The sequence below is a fragment of the Taudactylus pleione genome, unplaced genomic scaffold (genome assembly GCF_031769625.1).
Source record: "Taudactylus pleione unplaced genomic scaffold, aTauple2 ptg000660l, whole genome shotgun sequence".
NCBI lineage: Eukaryota > Metazoa > Chordata > Amphibia > Anura > Myobatrachidae > Taudactylus > Taudactylus pleione.
The window spans coordinates 162656-183532 of record NW_028285062.1 but is presented as its reverse complement, the minus strand read 5'-3'; the positions used below and the strand labels follow the sequence as shown (position 1 = coordinate 183532).

Here is a 20877-nt window from a genome sequence, read left to right as displayed (position 1 = left end):
ATTCTGCACAATAACTTATTTCCGAGAAGAAAAAAAAACGCTCCCGCTCTCACCAAAATATATCATTTGAAACATTCACATTGTTAATTTTGCACAATAATAATAAAAAAGGTAATATATTAGGCAAGAATTTCATGGACCCTCATTACAAAGTTAATTCGCTAAAATTCTTAATCCACTATAAATGGGAATTTACATAAATACAAATTCAGGGAGCCAGTCTGCGGACTCCTTCACAGACTACGATATAATTCTTCCTCTTTCCATTCCTATCTGGCACTAAAGGGAAAGGATTATCACACTATATGATGACCAGAGGTTTTGGAACTGCCCATTAGGACAGCAATCCCCATACAAAAAGGTATAGATTGGACTACTAGGCATTGTAATGGCATGCAGGTGAGATGGCTGGGAATTACTTATTAAACATAAATGGGAAGATAACTATCAGCTAAATCCTGTAAGTATATTTAACATGCAGGCATGCTGCAGACACCTACAATACTAAATAATTTCATTGCCTTCCACAGAGAGACAATTTAGACCCTGAAGATACTGGGCAGGCACATGGCTGTAATACCGCCATCTGATAACAAGGTCATTCGCCCGATTCTCATGTAACTACAGGGAGCTGTGCGAGCTGCAGGCCATAGACTGGACGAGATCGGGAGGGAGAATATGGACACCACACAGGAAAGGCTTTATATATCAATCTCATCAATAAGCAATAATTTATAGTCATCTTATCTATAGAAGCCTGTATGACTGAATGGCCGTACATTAAGATCAGAAGGGAGAATGTCATCAAAGTAGACATAGAAATGATATCTTAGAGGACCAGATAAGCAAAAACGTATGGAGTCCTGTATGTAAATATTGCAGCAGCAGAGGAATTTTGTACCAGCTAGTAACATCTGTATCAGGCACTATAAAAATTACATTTCAATATTATGAAAAACCCTAATAAACATAGGATTAAAAATAAAACAAAAAAAACACACATTTGGGCCACCTGAAAAACTCCAAACAGGTATTTTCCTATTACAACGTTAAAGAAAGTTTACATCATTCAATCTGTACAATTACCTTAATAAGACAGACAATAAGACAGAAAATGCATGTACAGGATTCTTCTGTACCAGAAAGAGGAAACAAAAAATTAATATCTACAGTGCCTTGCAAAAGTATTCAGCCCCTTGACTTTTTACCTTTTTATGTTACATTACAACCTGTCATTTTATTTTTATCTGAATTTTACGTATATATATATATATATATATATATATATATATATATATATATATATATATATATATATATATATATATATAATCTTTATAAATAAAATTATGAAAATTGTCATGTCCATATGTAATCGCCCCCTTTGTTATGAGGCCCCTCAAAAAGTTCTGGTGCAACCAATTACCTTCAGAAGTCACATAATTAGTGAAATGAAGGCCACCTGTGTGAAATCTAAAGCTGCATACACACAACGATTTTGTTACCAACGATTTTCTGTCCGATTTTTTTAAAGTTTAATGAACGATTTTTTTGAACTACAAACGATTTTTGGATATTCCCTTAATGAAAATCGTTGAGTTGACAAGTCTGACTGAACTACAAACGTGAACACGCATGAACGATAATCGTTCGTTTGACTCAGAAAGTGAACGATTTTTTTCAAACGATTATCGTTAAAAAAATCGTGTGTATGCAGCTTAAGTGTCACATGATCTGGCAGTATAAACACACCTTTTCTGAAAGGTCCCAGAAGCTGCAACACCACTAAGCAAGAGGCATCACACCATGAAGACCAAGGAGCTCTCCAAACAAGTCAGGGACAAAATTGTTGAGAAGTACAATTCTGGGTTGGGTTATAAAAAAAAAAAAATATCCAAATCTTTGATGATCCCCCAGAGCACCATCAAATCCATCATCATCAAATGGAAAGAACATGGTACCACAACAAACCTGCCAAGAGAGGGCCGCCCTCCAAATCTCACAGACCGGGCAAGGAGGGCATTAATCAGAGAGGCAGCACAGAGACCAAAAGGTAACCGTGAAGGAGCTACAGAGTTCCACAGCAGAGACTGGTGTATCTGTGCATGTGACCACAATAAGCCGTACACTCCATAGAGCTGGGCTTTATGGAAGAGTGGCCAGAAAAAAGCCATTACTTAGTGATAAAAATAAGACAACACAATTTGAGTTTGCCAAAAGGCATGTGGGCGACTTCCCAAATGTATGGAGGAAGGTGCTCTGGTCAGATGAGACTAAAATGTAACTTTTCGGCCACCAAGGAAAACGCCATGTCTGGCGCAAACCCTACACATCCCATCACCCCAAGAACACCATCCCCACAGTGACACATGGTGGTAGCAGCATCATACTGTGGGGATGTTTTTCAGCAGCAGGGACTGGGAAACTGATTAGAGTCGAGGGAAAGATGGATGGTGCTAAATACAGGGATATTCTTGAGCAAAACCTGTTTCAGTCTGCCTGTGATTTGAGACTGGGACGGAGGTTCGCCTTCCAGCAGGACAATGACCCGTAGCATACTGCTAAAGCAACACTCAAGTGGTATAAGGGGAAACATTGGAATGGCCTAGTCATAGCCCAGATCTCAATCCAATTGAGAATCTGTGGTCAGACTTGAAGATTGCTGTTCACAAGCGGAAATCATCCAACATGAAGGAGCTGGAGCAGTTTTGCCTTGAGGAATGGGCAAAAATCCCAGGGGCAAGATGTGGCAAGCTCATAGAGACTTATCCAAAGCGACTTGCAGCTGTAATTGCCGCAAAAGGTGGCTCGACACAGTACTGACATTAGGGGGGTGAATAGTTATGCACGCTGAAGTTTTCTGTTATGTTGTCCTAAATGTTGTTGGATTCACAATAATATAAAAAAAAAAGTACGTCACAGTTGTAGGCATGTTCTGTGAATGATGCACACCTTCACACAATCCATTGTAATTTCAGGTTGTGAGGAAACAAAACATGAAAAAATGCAAAGGGGGTGAATACTTTTGCAAGGCACTGCAATGTCTAGCCAGCTATAGGAAGGCACATAAACATACATGCAAATAAAAAAAAAAATCTTATTCAATAAACATGATTTGTAGCAGAAATAAATTATGCTCATTACCAAGTACGTACTAATTAGTATTACGATGATTAAATTTATACAAACAGCTTTGTAAAATATGCTTCCATGGAGTAGGTAAAAGGGTAAACATATATAAAAGGGTTACACATACATAAACTATGGATTACATGGGGGACGCTCCGCAGAGTCGCTATCGGCGCCATTACTTGGTTTCATAATCTGAAAATGTTCTTCTAGTGAAGCTAAGCAGCTATTCCAATAATGGACAGACTTTACAGAGGTGCAAACTCTATATAGAAATCTAAGGAAATATATAAAAAGGGAAGATACAAACCGAGCAGGGAACAGTCCCTACTCCCCAGGGCACAGTCCCTACTCCCCAGCCTGGACGTGAGTGGTTTTGCTTTCTATGGGTAATATAACCATACAGTAAGTAATCAGCAGTTACAAGATTGGGAGGAGACAATGAAACCCAGAAAGGCAGAATTATTATTACGCTTACACCTTAAAGAGAAACCCACAAGGAAGGCGCAATGTCGTGCGAATAGAACGCTGCAGCCGATCTCCAGGTCCCAGTGTTATGTTCTGTATTGTGATGTGAATACGGTGCTAAGAGAAGTCTCCATAGTGGGAACAGAACTGGGTAGAGAATTTGAGCATTAATGCTAAAGTAAGCTTAGAACAAGTCCATGCATAACGCGGCGGATGGCAGCCGGAGACATCTGAGAGTCCGGGATGGTTGTGTATATTTACAGGTGGAAAGTCGCCGTGCTCCGTCTTGGACGAATGAGTCTGCGCCCTGGTTTGCGGGCGGGCGTGAAAGCAGTGTGGGGTTCTGGACATGTTTAAGGCAGATATCAAAGTGCTGAACATTATTTGCCTTTTTGGTAAGTAGCTGCGTGTCCACAAAACAGGATGCGGGTGGCTGGCTGAGTTCTTGTAATACCTGAAATTCTGGGCAAATTAAAGTAGTCAACACTAACAGTTCTTAGTCTCATGAAGCGGAGGCATATCTGACGTCCAAAAGCGAGGCCTGTAGAATGAAAATATACATACAGAAATTACACAAAGCTACTAATACCCAACTTACTTATGTTGGATCCGATAACTACTGTATAGCGCACACACCTAATACACAGCGCTTTACAGAGGACCTTTCAGTCATTCACCGGACCAATGCTATTTAATATCTTCGTTGGTGACATTGCAGATAGTATTGAAAATATGACTTTTTGCAGATGACACAAATATGCAACAAGGTAGACACGCCAGGAGGGGTAAGATAAATGGAGGATCTAGGTAGATTAGAGGAAAGGTCAAGAACGTGGCAACTACAGACTGAATGCTAAAATATGCAAAATCATACACTTGGGTCTCAAAAACCCAAAGGCTAAATATAGTATAAAGGGTACCATAATGTACACTACTGAGGAAAGGGATCTAGGAGTCACTATTTCAGGTGACAAGGAATGTAACAAAGCAATGAGGAAGGCAAGTCAGATGCTTGGTACATGAGGAATCAGTAGCAGAAATAAGTGATAATACCACTGTATAAGTCATTGGTACGTCCTCATCTAGAATACTGTGTTCAGTTCTGGAGGCCATACGTTATCTCCAGAAAGATATTAATACATTAGAGACTGTATAAAGAAGGGCAACTAAAATGGTGCAAGGTCTACACCACAAAACGTACCAGGAAAGACTAAAAGATCTTATTATGTATAGTTTGGAGCAGAGAAGGGAAAGGGGGGAGATGATAGAAACTTTCAGATACAGATATGTCCACAGCTTGCTTGCTTACTTGCGTGTTCAGCAGCCCTTCTATTGGCGCCATGCCGTGACTCGATAGCTCCAAGCGTCTTTTCACCAAATGAGTCTTATTTGCACAGAGATAAGAATAGGACAAGCAGCTACTGCTGAGTAAAATGATATGCAGCATGCCTATATTATGTGTGCGACTGCGGCTGCATCTGCATGCCTATATTATGTGTGCGACTGCGGCTGCATCTGCATGCCTATATTCTCCGTGTGCGGCTGCATCAGCATGAATATTACAGCCGCTGACAGCAATGTATCATTTTGCATGCAGATGCATGCCGCACACAGCCGAACACAGGCATGCCGCACACAGGCATGCCGCACACAGCCGCACACAGGCATGCCGCACACAGCCGCACACAGGCATGCCGCACACAGGCATGCCGCACACAGCCGCACACAGGCATGCCGCACACAGCCGCACACAGGCATGCCGCACACAGCCGAACACAGGCATGCCGCACACAGCCGAACACAGGCATGCCGCACACAGCCGAACACAGGCATGCCGCACACAGCCGAACACAGGCATGCCGCACACAGCCGAACACAGGCATGCCGCACACAGCCGCACACAGGCATGCCGCACACAGCCGCACACAGAATATAGGCATGCAGATACAGCCGTACACAGAATATAGGCATGTCATAACCTTTTAAGCAGCAGAAGCTGCTTTGTTAACCCTATTTGCATCACTTTGCGAATAAGACATTTGAAGGTAAAAAGTCGCACGGAAATACGCTCAGCGTTACTGAGCCGCAAAGCACTCACACGCTGTGTAACGTGACTTCTAGCGCACAGAGGATAGATTAATGTGGACACATCTGTATATCAGGGGATATAACAAGGTACAAGAGGGAGAGATTCTTCATAGGAAGCATTAGTACACAAGGATATGCACGGAGACTGGGGGGACAGAGGGTCGGGGGAAATCTGAGGGAGAATGACCTCACAGAAAGGGTAGTGGAGAAGTGGAATAGCCTCACATCAGAGGTGGTAGAGGCTGGTACAGTAGAGCAATGTAAACGTGCTTGGGATAGGAATAAGAATATCCTTACAAAGGACTAAGGATCAAATAGGGTTCAGGTTACCAAAAGGTTAATAATGGGCTGACCAGATGGGCCGAGTGGCTCTTATCTGCCACCAAATTCTGTGTGTTTCTAGATTATCCAGCTGTTAGATCATATTTACCTAGCTGGACACGGCAACAGACTATGCGTCACAGAGCCATGCTAAAATGCAGCATACTGGATATCTACCAAAAGGACAGTGGTGAGAATGGCCCCGTATACCACGTGACCTATTAACCCCTTGTGCTATGGATGAAACCCATCAGAACACTGCCCAGTTTGCCAATTGGAAGCAGAAAATATGGACCCCGCTGAGCTGTGTGCATTGTCTACAGTCATTAATTTCATTTGCATTCAGTGTTATATAACCCCACCCCACCCCTACACTGTGGACCATATCCACACCTGGGTCTAGATCACACAGCATCAGATATCTCCACATGACCTGTAAAACATCAACCCCCCACCCCCTGTGCATAGACACCCCCGCCTCCCACAGTATAACACGGTAAGCCCCAGTCTATCCTCCTGCTACAATTAAGAGAGACTGACCCCCCCCCCATGAAATACTGCGCCGCTGCTCTCGCCACATCCGCACTTACCCATCAGCGAGCGGTTCCTACCAAATCTACCGGTGTATTTAATAGAAACCTGACAAAGAGCTGATAATTATTGCAGCCCCTTAGTTTCCAGAGCTACACAGCCCTCCATGGAAAGAGGCAGGAAAGCCAGCACCCCCCGCCCCCGGGGAAGGAATGAGGGGGAAATAGGACTGGTCGCTCCTCTTTGGAACCGTGCATTGGCTGAATCACAGGCTCGGTTATGGCTGCTTCCGCATGTGTAATGGTAACAGCACACCCTACAGCCGCCCTCACCTCCTCCTCCTCATCGGACATCTTAATAGCGGTATCCGCTAGCTTTATAGTCTTCTCAGTGCAATCTCCGTTCTCCTCGGGTTTCCCGTGCTCCGCTTCCCACTCCTGTAAAACTTGGTCTATGTTGAAGCGACGACGATAATTCACAAAAAAGTTTTTCACTTGGACAACAGATTTGTTACCAATCACGTCAGATATCGCTTGAAAGTCACGTCCGTATTTCCGGATCGCTGTGGGAAAACAATATACACATGTAACCAATCCAGCGCTCTCTTATCCTTCCCCTGTGATCCTTTCAGGTATATCTCCAAATATGACACTATTTCCTCCTTGCCCCAATATCACCCGCTGCGTCGGCCTAACTCAGTCCCTCATCCTATTCTATGTATTATCAGTTACTTAGAGACAGACAGAGCTATGAGGGCCCTGCTCGCAGGCTTACAATCTATAGGGAAATAGGCATTGATACAAGAGGATAGGTGCTACCGGGATACAGTCAAAATGCCAAATCCCGGCATCTAAATACAAACACAGGACAAATACAGGCTTCGAAATCCCGACGCCTAAATCTAGACAGACGGCTTCTCAAATGATGGTAAGCCGTGCAGTGTTAGCACTTAGCCACAGGGGGGGTGTTAGGTTTAGGGTCCCCTAGGGGGCTTAGGCACCGCCCTGGGAGAGTTAGGTTTAGGGTGCAGGGAGGGGTTAGGTTTAGGCACCTCTGGGGGGTAGTTCGGTTTAGGCACCACCCCAGGAGGGTTAGGGTGTGGGGAGGGGGTTAGGTTTAGGCACCCCTGGGGGTTAGTTGGGTTTAGGCACTACCCCAGGAGGGTTAGGGTGCGGGGAGGGGGTTAGGTTTAGGCACCCCTGTGGGGTAGTTAGGTTTAGGCACCAGCCCAGAAGGGTTAGGGTGCGGGGAGGGGTTAGGTTTAGGCACCCCTGTGGGGTAGTTAGGGTTAGGCACCACCCCAGGCGAGTTAGGGTGCGGGGAGTTGGGTTTAGGCACCCCTGGGTGGTGGTTAGGGTTAGGCACAACTAAGGGAGGAATTTCAGTGTTCAGGCTTGCAGCATCGGGATTATGTCATACGGCTTCCCTATTGCTTATTGGCCCAGTCAGACTGCAGAGGTCCCTAGTGAGCTGTATTGATCCAGTCACACAGCAATTCTGGCCTAGAAACAGTCATACACTTCAGCTCTGCCATATATGAACTCCACCTGGATAACTCCTGCTCATACCCACGCATGGCACACAGATTTGGGAATGGAGCTCAGGTATCTTGTTATACCCAATGCTACGTCCTGTTCGGTCACAGTTCTGGAAACGCAATATAAAAATCTTTCCAGATGGTACAGATGCCCACCCACGGTCAGACAGATGTTCCCAACGCTTTCGGATCTTTGCTGGTGTTGTGGCCTGGCACAAGGTACACAGCTTCACAATGACCCGATGCAAATACCATTGCAGCTGCAATCTCACGAAAAATACGCTATTGAGCCATTCGCCATCCAGTGCTTAGAGGTACCCACTGACAGTATCTCACATCCGCCACTGACGCACAAAACCGGAAACCTGGGACACAGATCAGGCAGCCATAGTCGCAGACACAGCGGTCACCAGACACTAAGGACGCGGTGGCTAATTTATGCACACCCCCTCCCCCAGACACTGAAACTACCTGCCATTCACTATGCAAGTGAATCCCCTGTGCGAGCGCAATCGCAAATCAAGCGCGGAGCAGCTTACAGGCATGTGCAATGTCAAACAATCGCTCAATCTGCGTAAATATCGGCACTGGGTCCACATCTTAATTCAGACCAGTTGTCCACTGTTGTCAAATATTTCTGCCTCCTAAATTTAAAGTGAAGGGTGAGGTGCTGCAGCACACGCGATCAGCCTCAGGGGGTAGCCCATCTAAACTTATGTACCTTGCACAGAGAGCAGCTGTTCCTCTGTCGTCCAGCGAGCATTAAACTTCTGAGCAGCCTAGAAAGAAGAGATGACATTATAGGGACAATACATGCTTTGTGTCATTTCGGATTAGGTCTCAGCTTGGGCGCGAGGGTGCTTGTGTCACCGTCTGCCTCGGATCCATTAGCGCTCAACAAAACAGCCTATTAGTGCATCTTCCACTTACCTCAGGAATCCTGTATTCCTCTATTCCACCCTGTAGTTTTTCCTTCAGTGCACTGTTTGTCTGTTTGACATTTTGTATCTAAAATGATGTGAGGGGAGAATGAAAACAAAAGAAACAGTATCAGTACATACCGGGTAAACCAAACAATCACTGATCTAAGAGGACGGGGAGGGAAGATATTCCCAGCACAGACTATTCGCTCCCAGGTGGTGACTATAGTGCGTGGGCCCTATAACATGCGTACCCTGGAAATTGCCATAGGTCCCCCCAGTAACCATGGATAAAACAAGCGGTCTAGAAGCGGATACCGCAATATGTTATACATTGTGCTCTCCTTCCAGCCAGCCCGGGGGAGAGCTCCCCAAATACAATGAGTTATACTCTCCAAGGCAAGCAGCACTATACACCTGGAGACGGCTTCCCTGTAATATGCACTTAGAACAGACGAGTGCCTTAGCGGCTTCTCTAGTTTGAACAGACACCAATAAAAAGAACAAACTGTGGGCCTGATTCAGAGCCGCTCGTAAGCGGACGCTCGTTCGCTCAACTGCGCATGCGCCAACCAGTCATTGCGGTCGGAAATCGAGCGCTCGCGAAATAGCGAATGCCTGCTAATTTGAGTGACAGAATGAGGCGTTTGTGGGTGGTAACAGGGGAAGGTGCTTGAAAACGGGGAGTGGAGATCCGAACGCAGGCGTGCCAAAACGGGCGTTTTAAGGGTGTGCATAATTAACAAAGTAGCGTCATCGATCACGTCACTTGGTTGTTTCTTAGCCTGAACTGTTCGCATGATTGCAGTAGGAAAATCCAACCACAAGCACTGCGAGCAGTTCAGACGCCTTTCGATGTACTCGATTAATCTAATAAATAGCGGAGATGACGTATGATGCGAGCGGCCAGGGGGCGTCTTTACAAAATAGCGAGCGCATGTTTCGTTCGTTCGCTCAGACAGAGGCATCAACAGACCGCAAAGAGCGAGCGCTCAATTTAAATAGCCAGCCCCTTTTTCTGAACGAGCGAGTGCAAATAGCGTCCGGCTCTGAATCAGGCCCCGTGTTTGTAACCAATAAAACCGTAAACGCCGCCGCACATGAGCCGCTACTTGCCTGTCTCTTTACAGACACCAGCTCCATATCCAGCTGTCTCAGCAGAGTGGCGGCGGCATTGGAGTTAGCGGAGACGGCCGAGACGTCTTCCTGGGAAAGGAACATTCCGTTTGGGGGTTTTCTCTTCGCCCTGTTTTTGGCCTGGGAAGGGTGCTTCTCTTTTTTTACATGAGGGACAGTGTCATTTTTTGTTTCCTGCTGACACATGGAAGAACACATGAGATATAGCTGGTGCATTAGGCCCTATTAGCAGTCATTTAGCAACACTGTCACCCCCACTATACCCCCCTCTGCCACTGGGAGCCGGGCACCTTACTGACCAACCCCCATAGTACAGAAGTGACAAAAGAACAATAATATGGGGAAGGTCTTCCTACACCTAGACAGAAGTGAAAAGCTACAGTGCCAAAGGGTGGGCACCTGATGTTCCCCAAAGTCCTCTGAAACATCAAGAACATGAATCATTTGGCTCAGTGTCCACCAATTAGAGGATAAAGAGAACAAATGTAACAAGTACATATGAAATAGCGCTCACGTCCACACCGTCAGTGGACCAGGGGACCTTGAAACGCCGGTCATGTATTAATTATTGGTTGTAATACATCTTTATCACAAATCTGGAGTATTTTATCTGACTGGCCAAGCTCTCCACAATCTTCAGGATAAGGAAACAATCCAAAAGGATATATTAGTATTTCTCCACCCTCATGCTACCCCAACAACAGGTCATGTATTAAGGATTTCTGTCTGTGAAAGCAGATGGGATAATTACTGACCCAGCAATATATACTTTAGCTAAACACGAAGCGTTTTTCTGCCAGTAGAAAGTCCAGATATCTGCAGTACACAGCATACAATTTAAATGAGAAATCTGCCAGCTTGGATAGATAATTTGCCTATGTCCGGCCAAAAGTATGAAGATAGAAAAATTATTTTTTAAAGGAAATCTGGTCCGATTATCGAGAATTCCCACATGCTGTACAGTATCGGGACCTTTTAGCCGATATATTCTGGACAGTTTAGCCAATCCAATATTCGAAACCGAGCACTTCTGGCCATTTCATCGGCGTTTGGCTAACACACAACACGAAAAAAAAAAAAAAGGCGCCCAATGACGCGATTATTGTCAAATTGGCCAAATAATTGTATAGTGTGTACCTAGCTTAACCAATCTGCAAGAACAAAAACATCCACAAAACATGGCCTGTCCAGAGTACTGGAGCGGCGAACCCGATGTAAGCATGTCCCAAGGTGTCTTGTGGGCGCCAATTGGATAGCAGAAAAGTTTTTTTGTTTTGTTTTTTTAAAGCCTAAACCCAAAGCATTAAAGGGAAAATAAAATAAAACCACACTCACCCCCCTCAGAAATTGCTATTCACACTAATACTCACTAGTTTTCAGAACTGACAATTACGTAATACACTATGCTGCAGGGAGGCGATTACATACGCTTCTAGCGCACTATTAACAGGAGAACAAGATGCAGGGTTTTGAATGCGTTTTAACTAGCATTTTCATATACGCCCGCGCGCAGAATCCCTGCAGAATCTGGAAGTGACCGCTGCAGTAAGTGGGTGTTAGCGCCAGAAGCCTGCATATGTCCGTTTCCTGGCTGTGCGCAGAACGTTCGCACAGCTGTTGTACGTTTAGGAGAACTAAAACTCACAGGTGCCGGGTAAAAGACTCCGCTATGAAGCAAATGCCAGGGGCTGTGTATTCGAGATACAGCACTTGCCTCTTTCTTGGGTTCTTTTGGCTGTTCAACCTCCATATCAACCGGATTGTTACCACCACCATTGGTCTCTTCCATTTCATCGCCACTGGCAGAAAGATAAATATAGATTTGAGAGAAATAATAAACCACCAACCAACCACAATAGTTATACACAGAATCTCCACAGCCAAACATGCCGTCTACTTCCAGTAATACGTTGTGTATCTAGACCGTCTGACAGAATTCATCATCAATGGTTTCACAAGAGGAACTCTGTACATTTGGGGGGAGCACATTAAAGTTGGACTAAGTTTTGAATTGGAGTCTGTGGTCACTAATCTTTATTATATAAAATATTCTGCAAAAAACCTTACACCCGATGGGGGAAACAGAGTATATAGATGGTCTATCTGGGAGTACGACACTTTGGGCATATGGACAATGTCTGACCCTACTGAGCTTTCTCTGAGCGCACACAGGAGTAGGGGGCTAGAAGCACAGGAGTAGGGGGCTAGAAGCTGCCTCTGGCTACAGAATGCTACTAAAAGAGATTCCTTCCAATCCTAACGATCTTTAATAGGACTAATCTATGAGAGTTACCTTCCTTCCCGCTCTCTCTTTTGCTTGCGGGCATGGCGATCCATCACACTGGTCTTGGATCTGGTCTTTTTCCAAGAATAGTAAAATTTGACTAAGCTAGCAATGGATTTATCAGGCAGCTGCAAACAAAAAGTACAGACTTATAGGAGCAAAAAGCAATTTACAGGACTTGGAGCGATCACACTATAACAACTGTGGTAAATGCAGCAACCAGGTGACAGAGAGGACAGATGTAGGATATGCACTGTAGTATAAAACACAACTGCAATATAATAACATTATTCTGCAATATCTAATCCACATAAAATAGGATATTTACCCCCCAAAATATAGGATTTAAAATCTTGTGTGGCTTTTTCAAAACAGTTTTCAGTATTTGAATATTGATCCTTAATGCACTTTATCTATACATGAAGGGAAATCATTCAACCTGTCCCAAAAGCTCCCTATTACATAGCAGATACTGTTTTGCTCAGGCGACCAATGACAATAGAACGCATTAAGCGCGGTCAGCGAGTGATCGGAGGATTATAAATTAGCAGATTATATCTTATGCAAGGCCTGTTGTGGAGTTACATGCACCTATGAGAAGCCAGTCTATCTATAGCTAGTATATTCCTGCGCAGCAGCCCAGTCATCTACTGGCACCATATAACTAATCTGATCACAGTAACTGTATAGTTCCCCTACGTTATATTACTGCACGCAGGCAGCCATACTCTAAGATAGCCGTATCCCATCTACCACCAGGCTCACGGCTCATGAGGATCTCAGTAGGGTTATTCTGCTGACAACAGGCTCCTAAATGGCTTTAATTGAACACAGTTGCTTAGGGCCACAAAATCTTCAGCTTATTACAAAAGCTATGTTAAGTAACCTTAACGGTATTATTGCAGGGGGTTTGAAACCAAAAGAGAGAAGCAAATTTTTAGATCAATGATTGGGTTATTAGCTTTATAGGGAAAGAAGGCTCTTACGCAGGTTGTACAGTTAATGGTAGATTATTCGAAGCCAATTGTCTGACTTTAGCCAAGCACCTGTTCACACCTGAAACGTCACGCCTGTGGCCTACCAGTGACTTAGAAAATGTCAGTGCTCTAGCCACGGCATTATCACAGCCAGCGAGAAGCAGAGTTCTTACCATTTGCTGGATCCTATGAAACGTTTTTCCATGAAAGCTGAACGCCTGCTCAAACAGGACCTTATCTTCTACGGTCCATTCATCAGGAAAGGGGGTAAAGTTGGGTAAATCGGCCAATGACTTCTCAATGTTGTGTTTGTGCCAGAAGACCATGCCAAGAGCCTGCAAGGAAAGCAGAAGCCAGGCACGATGGTGACTAAGCTGCCAACACCTATTGTACATGCAGAGACATCGTGGTCCTGTGAGGAATCCTACTAGGTTTTTATAATGTTCAAGTTCTCAGTGAGGAGAAGAACTGTGGGATCCAAGAGGAAGTCTCTAGGCACTTGCCCCAAACAACCACCATGTACTGTCTGTCCAGGCTGACTCTAATGCTGGGTACACATTGGGCGATAAATCATCCGTTCAATCGAACAGCCGCTATGTCGCAAGTGCGTCGACAGGTGTACCCACGTTATATCGACCATCACCTGTGCTGTATAGACATATCTGCAGATATATCAGGGCACCTGGCTGAGTGTACGGGTGGTCCGCCGAGCACCTGTACACTTGCTGCAAGGACGGACGGACGTCACAGCTGGGCTGGCAAATTCACGTGCACGCTCACCTATGTCAGGTCGACCTAGTGTGTACCCAGCTTCAGTATACGACTCTTCCTGATGACATGTAGGCATAAGGACATGTATTTATAGAAACTAATCCAAATACAGGTGGGCTGGCTTGTTTGTGCCAAGCAACAGATATTCGTGACCCGGCACCAGATGACTCCATGATGCTGCGTTAATGAAGTGACGCACACACATTTCTACTCCTCGCTACGTTATACATGTGACAGCATGTGAATATTCCTAGAGCACAGCTTTTCCCATTCTAAATAAAATGCAATGATTTATGAACACGAGATACAGTGTTACACAACACTACAATCAGCAAATACTCCCCTAACCCACAGCAACCATAGCAGTGCTAGTGAATTAGATTGCTAGCTGTTGGTTACAGGACATGTTGCTGTGCACCAGGTTTCAGAATAGCCCCCCCCCGGGAAGATTAGGAGATGGAAAAAGTAGCAATTACCTCTTAGAAGAGAGAGGCAACAAAAAATACATTCAGAAGGATTAACAGTCATCCATTATTATTATCAGTCACTGCCCGAACATTTCCTCGTACTGAAGAGCCTACAACATTCTGTTCTGGAATACCTGTATAAGGCACTCTATCAAAGCAAGTTCTCATACTTGGACTATGTGTACATCCTGGCAAAAGCTACATCTAATAAAAGCAAAAAAAACCAAACTTTACCTGCTCCATGTTGTAGCCATGCTTCTCTTTAGCGACAGAAATGTATTCATCCACTGAAAAGCAATGACAGAAAAGTTACTACCCGTCTTATAGATGCCATGAAAGTCACGTCCACTCTGCATTTCCAGGTGACTCCTCTACACGGCAAGAATAAGGTGCGATATACCCCAGGAGAACCAGATTTCCTCCATGACTTTCCCCAGAGACGGGTGGGTTAATAGTATAAAGAAGCTCATCTCCCAATTTTTTATGGTAAAATCATTAAAGAAACTGACCAGAAGTTTTCACAAGAACTTAGCAATGGACGTTCCCCATCAGCACCGCAGACTTCAGACATTTACAATGATGTTCCAATCACAAAGTAAGACCGCATTGCACGAGAAGTAGAGAACAACCAGCTCTGCGTTCCCTGAAGCTAAGGGGTAACTGATGGGATAAGTAATATTACTATGTAACTCTTTCTTCAAAAGGACGCAAAGCTACAAACATTGGGGGCCTGTATCTTATACAGGGGACGCTGTAGTATCTCTCTAAGGTGGGGCAGCCAATGGAGCAATTCAGTAGTGTGTGTCCATTAATTATCATACATGCACCTAAACCAGTCTAGACTAATGGGCACGACGCGTAAAGTGCCGTTTGGGCGCCCAAAAGCCGGAAGTTTTCGCATATATAAGCTTGCCACCTCAGGATGCTACTAGCAGAAATGTGGGTATCCGCAGCACTCGCGCCCAATCATAATTGAATTGCTCCATCAGGCGCCCATTAATTATCGCTGCACAACACAACACAAATGAATCACCCAGAGAATCACATTTCCTAAGGGTGGCATCCACTACACGATTTTAGCAGGCGATTGAACGATAACGTCGTTGTTGTTCAATCGTTTAAAAATAGTTTATAAATCGTGTAGTGTTTGGTCGTTAACGATCAACGATCCCACTGGTCGTTTGATCGTCTCGTCAGTCGACTGAACATGCAGGTCAATTTCACTTGATCTATTAAAGATAGTTTGCAAATCGTTCAGACTGAAAGTCGTTTAGAGATTGGACAGGGAGTAGATCGTCTAGTGGATGTGCCCCTTTACATATCTTACTTCCACCAATGCAAGAACCTTACAAAGACATAAACCTAACCATATTTTTATTGTACTGTGAAACCCTGGCTCTGTCCAACACGCCTACTGCGCTAATCATTTTAAACATTTTCACCATGTCTGGAAAATAGCTACATGTAAGGCCTCAGTAACAAAACCACATCTCCACCAAGCAGAATAGGACATTAGAATACGGTATATAAACGTGATGTAGTTCAGTACTGTAGTATCTGCATAACTGGCATAGAGTCGTCTGCACATAAATCCCTGCTGCCACCTAGTGGCAGATATACAGATAGAAGCAGATTTCTACACCTCTCAATTTCAGCATTACACAAATCGAGGATTTGAAAGATTTGAAGCATTACCTCCTGAAATGTGCAGCAAGGAGAATTTACATGTCAATAAACCTAGAAATCTCCAGGCTTTTACAACGGCTCTTCGATCTAAGGATCATTAGGCACTCAAAAAAGTAGTTCTAATGAGACTAACCACCTGACTGTTAGAGGCAGGCACAGGAGGGGCTCTAACATGGTACAGTGCTGCCTTCTGCACATGATATAAACTATTGCATGTATGGCACACCAGTAAGTAACAAAGGGCAACAGCTCTGGAGCTCCCCCTGCAACCACAATTGGGAAGGTTTCCTACGATCATTTCCCCCCTTTGCACTTAGATGCTACAAGAGACAGAACAGTTCTTTAGCAGATGAACGGCTTAGGAGAGGCTCTTCTACCTAGACAAAACGCAACCATAACACTAAAGTGTAGGCTATAGGAGACCCTGATAGTAGCTGTGAGAGGTCTGCAGATGGGGTGCAAGACATGATCTTATTCATCATTAAGTAGTCGCAGAATTGAAAGAGGAAAAAAATAAGTCAAATAATTTAAATATTTCATCATGCGAGAACACCCCATAAATATAATAAAGGCCGTGGCTCTCTCACCACAAGCATTCCGGCATACCTGAAAGTGGGGCATGCTACAGGCTTCCAGCCCCCTTTATAGTCACTAAAGTGCTCAGAGTGAGGGGACCAGATGCTGTGGGGCCAATACAAAGAATGTTCCCTGTTCCCATCCACTGGAGGACGGTGGTCAGGGGGAGGCATGGGTGTGGGGAGCAGGTATGGCATGCCCCTGCACCGCTCTAAGACACAGAGGTGCAAGTAAATACAATGCAATGCCCACATACATCACAACACGGGCCCGTAGCAGAAGGGACAAGCCAGCTTTATTTTACATGTCCTATCTGATCTTCTATTGCAGAATAAATCCTCTCTGTATACTTTATAGAATATTGTAGCGATCCGTACCGGGAGTAGTGGTAATTTGCAACGTGAATACAGACATTTTGGGCGGTATTCAATTGGTTTGCCCCCTTACGCGCCCGACAGGAGCTATTCAATTGTTGCTCCTGTCAGGCGTGATCAGCTGGGGGTGCGAGCTGAAATGGACAAAAAGTGACCTGCTTGGGCGCCCAAACAGCACTTTTCGCAATCGCACCTGGCACTTTGGTCGGAGGTAGCAGTTTTACGCAGCTAAACCCGATCACTATGGGCGCGACAATGGGCATCAATTGAATAGCACCCCGCAATCTCCTGTCACTTTAGACAGGAGTTCTGGACTGCGAAAACAATTGAATACCGCCCTTTAATGGTGATTAGTTACATTGGGGATGATCAAACCATGGGGAGAGAAAGTAACAATCAGCTCTTGAAGGTGGGTACACGCTATAAGATTTTACCCAATGATGTTTATGTCTGGACCGATTAGGACTGATCAAAACGGCCGATATACACCGTAGACACTACACAACAAACATTTTGTTCCAAAGGATCCTTTCAATTCCTTCTCCTGTTGCAGCACACTTGTTTTGTGGCTATAAGGAGCTGTCAATGCTTTTAGTGTAAGCACTGTGCACTCCTTCCTGCTTCTATTAAGACAGGACGCCAGGTACCCGGACCCCAAAAAAACAAAAAATTGTAATCAATGTATTTCTGGATCACAGCATAATGTGACCAGCTCCTAGGGCACATTTTCTAAAGGGAGGGCTGATGGGGCATAGAGGGGGGGGGGGGGGAGCTTCACACTTCTAAATAATTTAAAGTGCCAGCTACAGTTATCCACGCCTCTATATCCCAGCGTAAGCAACCTCCAGTGTCCCCTAGTCAATGATAGAGAAATCACTATATTTAAACCGGAACAAACTGGAAAGGCCAATCTGACGAGGCGAGCTCCCTGTTGGCAGCTTCTCATTGGTCTGCGGTCACCCCATAGGCTGCTTGTGGAAAACCAATGTTGTACTACAGAAATGGAGGGGAGCCATGAAAGCCTATTCTATTGGTCAGCTCCCATTAAGGGGAAGGAGCAGGTGAGTGAATTAGGAACACTGCTCTAATGTACATTGGTAAAGGCAGAAGGAACATTGTATCTGTACTGCCAACATGGCGAAACATGGCACATCCTTCTCTCTAATGCAACCTCCATGTGCTCATTCTTGACAAATGAACATGACCTTTATGTGTGTTATTCCAATGTTTTTAGTGGGGCTCGTCCAGGCCAAAAACATACCTGGAGCTCTATGGCAGTCTGTGGTAGAGGATTAGGCTAAGCTATTGGGGCGGCAGGGGGCTGAGTATACTGGCTCACCCACAGCAGTAGGTCGTAAGGCGATCTAACCCAAGGGGTGTCCACATCTCCTGTAACAGGACAGCAAATTCACCATGACCATAGTGAATTGGCTAGTATTGGACCGAGAGTATCCGGGGAAGGACGGGGGGGGGGGGGGGGGGGGTAGGAATAAAGTGGACATCACGTTGTGAGACACTATCGTGCACAGCTGCGTCTTAGTGTACAACAGACTATCGGCCTCTGAAAAGGCACAGGACACATTTATACTTACATTTGGCCTCCGATAGGTTCTGATTAGGTGACCACACCAACATACCAAGGTTCTCTCGCTCCTGGCAGGTTTTTGCCACTTCTGCAATACAAAGAAATACAATTTATAGGTATAAATACATTGAGCTTGTTGCAGAGTTTAACCAGACTACTGCAAAGCAAAATAGTAAACACAAAACACTGGATTGGTTACCCGCCAGGACCCCACGTGTCATAAACGTGGTCTGCAAGCAAAAAACTCCATCTATAACTGGAAGTGTGATTGCTATGGTGACATCACCTTTCCCCTCATACCCAGTTGTTACTATGACAGGGAAATGCCATGACAGATGGACTATACACTGTTTTATATATCTCCTCTACCCAATGTAACCCTACCATCACCACACTCACAGAAATACTTTGAGTCATCATGATGCGAATGGTGATCTGAATCAAACACCTACAAAAATGTATTAGAATATATATATATATATATATATATATATATATATATATATATATATATATATTTTTTTTTTTTTTTTTTTTACCACTTGATACCCTAGGATTGCAAAACTCTCCAGCACGCCAGGGAAACCATGAGAGCAGGCAGCGCTCCCAGAGCCAATGATCCAGCATGGTGTCTGTATGGGAAATCAATACTGAACAGTACACACTATGCTGACTAAGCAGCGTTACCAGAGTGGAATAAGCAGAAAGCAGTCACAGGGGAGACGGGTTACACCCAGCATAATGATTCCCAGACCCCGACCACAGAGCTGCCGCACAAATGTCACAACTAAAACCGGGAGATGATCCATATAGATTTGTAAACAAAGTGAATAACAAACTATTTATGTTACAGTTTAAGTGTAAAAATATGAGATATGGTAAGAACTTACCCTTGTTATCTCTATTTCTACGAAGTCCATAGGGTTCCACAGGATACCTTGGGGTATAGGTGTGACGTCAGTCGCAGGGCACCAAAGAGTTAAGCTTTCAGCCTCCCAGGATGCACTAGGTCCCCCTCCTATACCCCGCCCCCAGGCCAAGGCACCTCAGTTAGTTACCAAGCCATAGGCCGGAGGAGGAGAAGGAAGAGAGAGAACAAAGATCTGGACACATACAAGAATCACATTCTCACCAGAGGGAGACGGAAAACCGGTGACCAGAGCAAAGCCCATCTGCAGCACAGGTGCGACAGGGCGGGAGTCCTGTGGAACCCTATGGACTTCGTAGAAATAGAGATAACAAGGGTAAGTTCTTACCATATCTCATATTTTCTACTTCAGGGTCCATAGGGTATCCACAGGATACCTTGGGGATGTCCCAAAGCAGTATCCTTTAAGGGTGGGGACGCTCCTGTGCAGAAAGGAGAATCCGCCGCCCGAAGGAAGCATCCTGAGAGGCGAAGGTGTCAAACCTGTAATACCTCACGAAGGTATGGACAGAAGACCACGTAGCAGCCTTGCAGATCTGAACTGCCGAGGCACCACGTCAAGCTGCCCACGAAGGACCCACAGACCTAGTGGAATGAGCCTTCAGAGAAGGAGGGACCGGTAGGCCTTCATGAAGATAAGCTTCAGAAATAGCCATACGGATCCAGGCTGCCAAAGTTTGCTTTGAAGCAGGCCAACCCTTTTTACAGAAGCCATAGAGGACAACAAAGCGTCCGACTTCCTAAACAAAGAAGTGCGGTCCACATAAGTCCTTAAGGCCCGCACAACATCCAAAGAGGCCTCACCCACGGAAAGACCCGGTGAGTTAAAGGCCGGAACAACTATTTCCTCGTTAACATGAAACTGGGAAACAACTTTGGGAAGAAACTTGGGCCGAGTGCGGAGCACTGCCCTGTTCCCATGAAAAACCAAGAAAGGGGGTCTACAAGAAAGAGCCCCTAACTCAGAAACACGTCTGGCTGAAGCAACGGCCAGAAGGAAAACAGTCTTAGCTGTTAGCCATTTAATATCCACTGAGCCCAGTGGTTCAAACGGCGGTCCTTGGAGAGCCCTCAGGACCACAGCCAAATCCCAAGGCG

The 20877-nt window shown here is 45.0% G+C and overlaps 1 protein-coding gene across 3 annotated transcripts in view; it reads right to left on the bottom strand.

Moving 5' to 3' along the window:
• Positions 1–1289: 1289 nt before the first annotated feature.
• RCOR1 (REST corepressor 1) overlaps positions 1290–20877 on the bottom strand; it is a 45025-nt gene continuing 25437 nt past the window's right edge. For 2 of the 3 annotated variants that reach the window (XM_088455552.1, XM_088455553.1), the window contains exons 3-12: positions 18859–18939; positions 14865–14917; positions 13566–13727; positions 12425–12543; positions 11846–11930; positions 10111–10305; positions 9005–9082; positions 8796–8853; positions 6870–7099; positions 1290–4138 (exon numbers count right to left, since the gene is read on the bottom strand). In XM_088455552.1, coding sequence (XP_088311678.1) covers positions 4100–4138; positions 6870–7099; positions 8796–8853; positions 9005–9082; positions 10111–10305; positions 11846–11930; positions 12425–12543; positions 13566–13727; positions 14865–14917; positions 18859–18939 — 1100 coding nt within the window. In that variant the 3' untranslated portion in view covers positions 1290–4099. The remainder of the gene's footprint in view (positions 4139–6869; positions 7100–8795; positions 8854–9004; positions 9083–10110; positions 10306–11845; positions 11931–12424; positions 12544–13565; positions 13728–14864; positions 14918–18858; positions 18940–20877) is intronic. The other variant, XM_088455554.1, reaches the window with a different exon arrangement.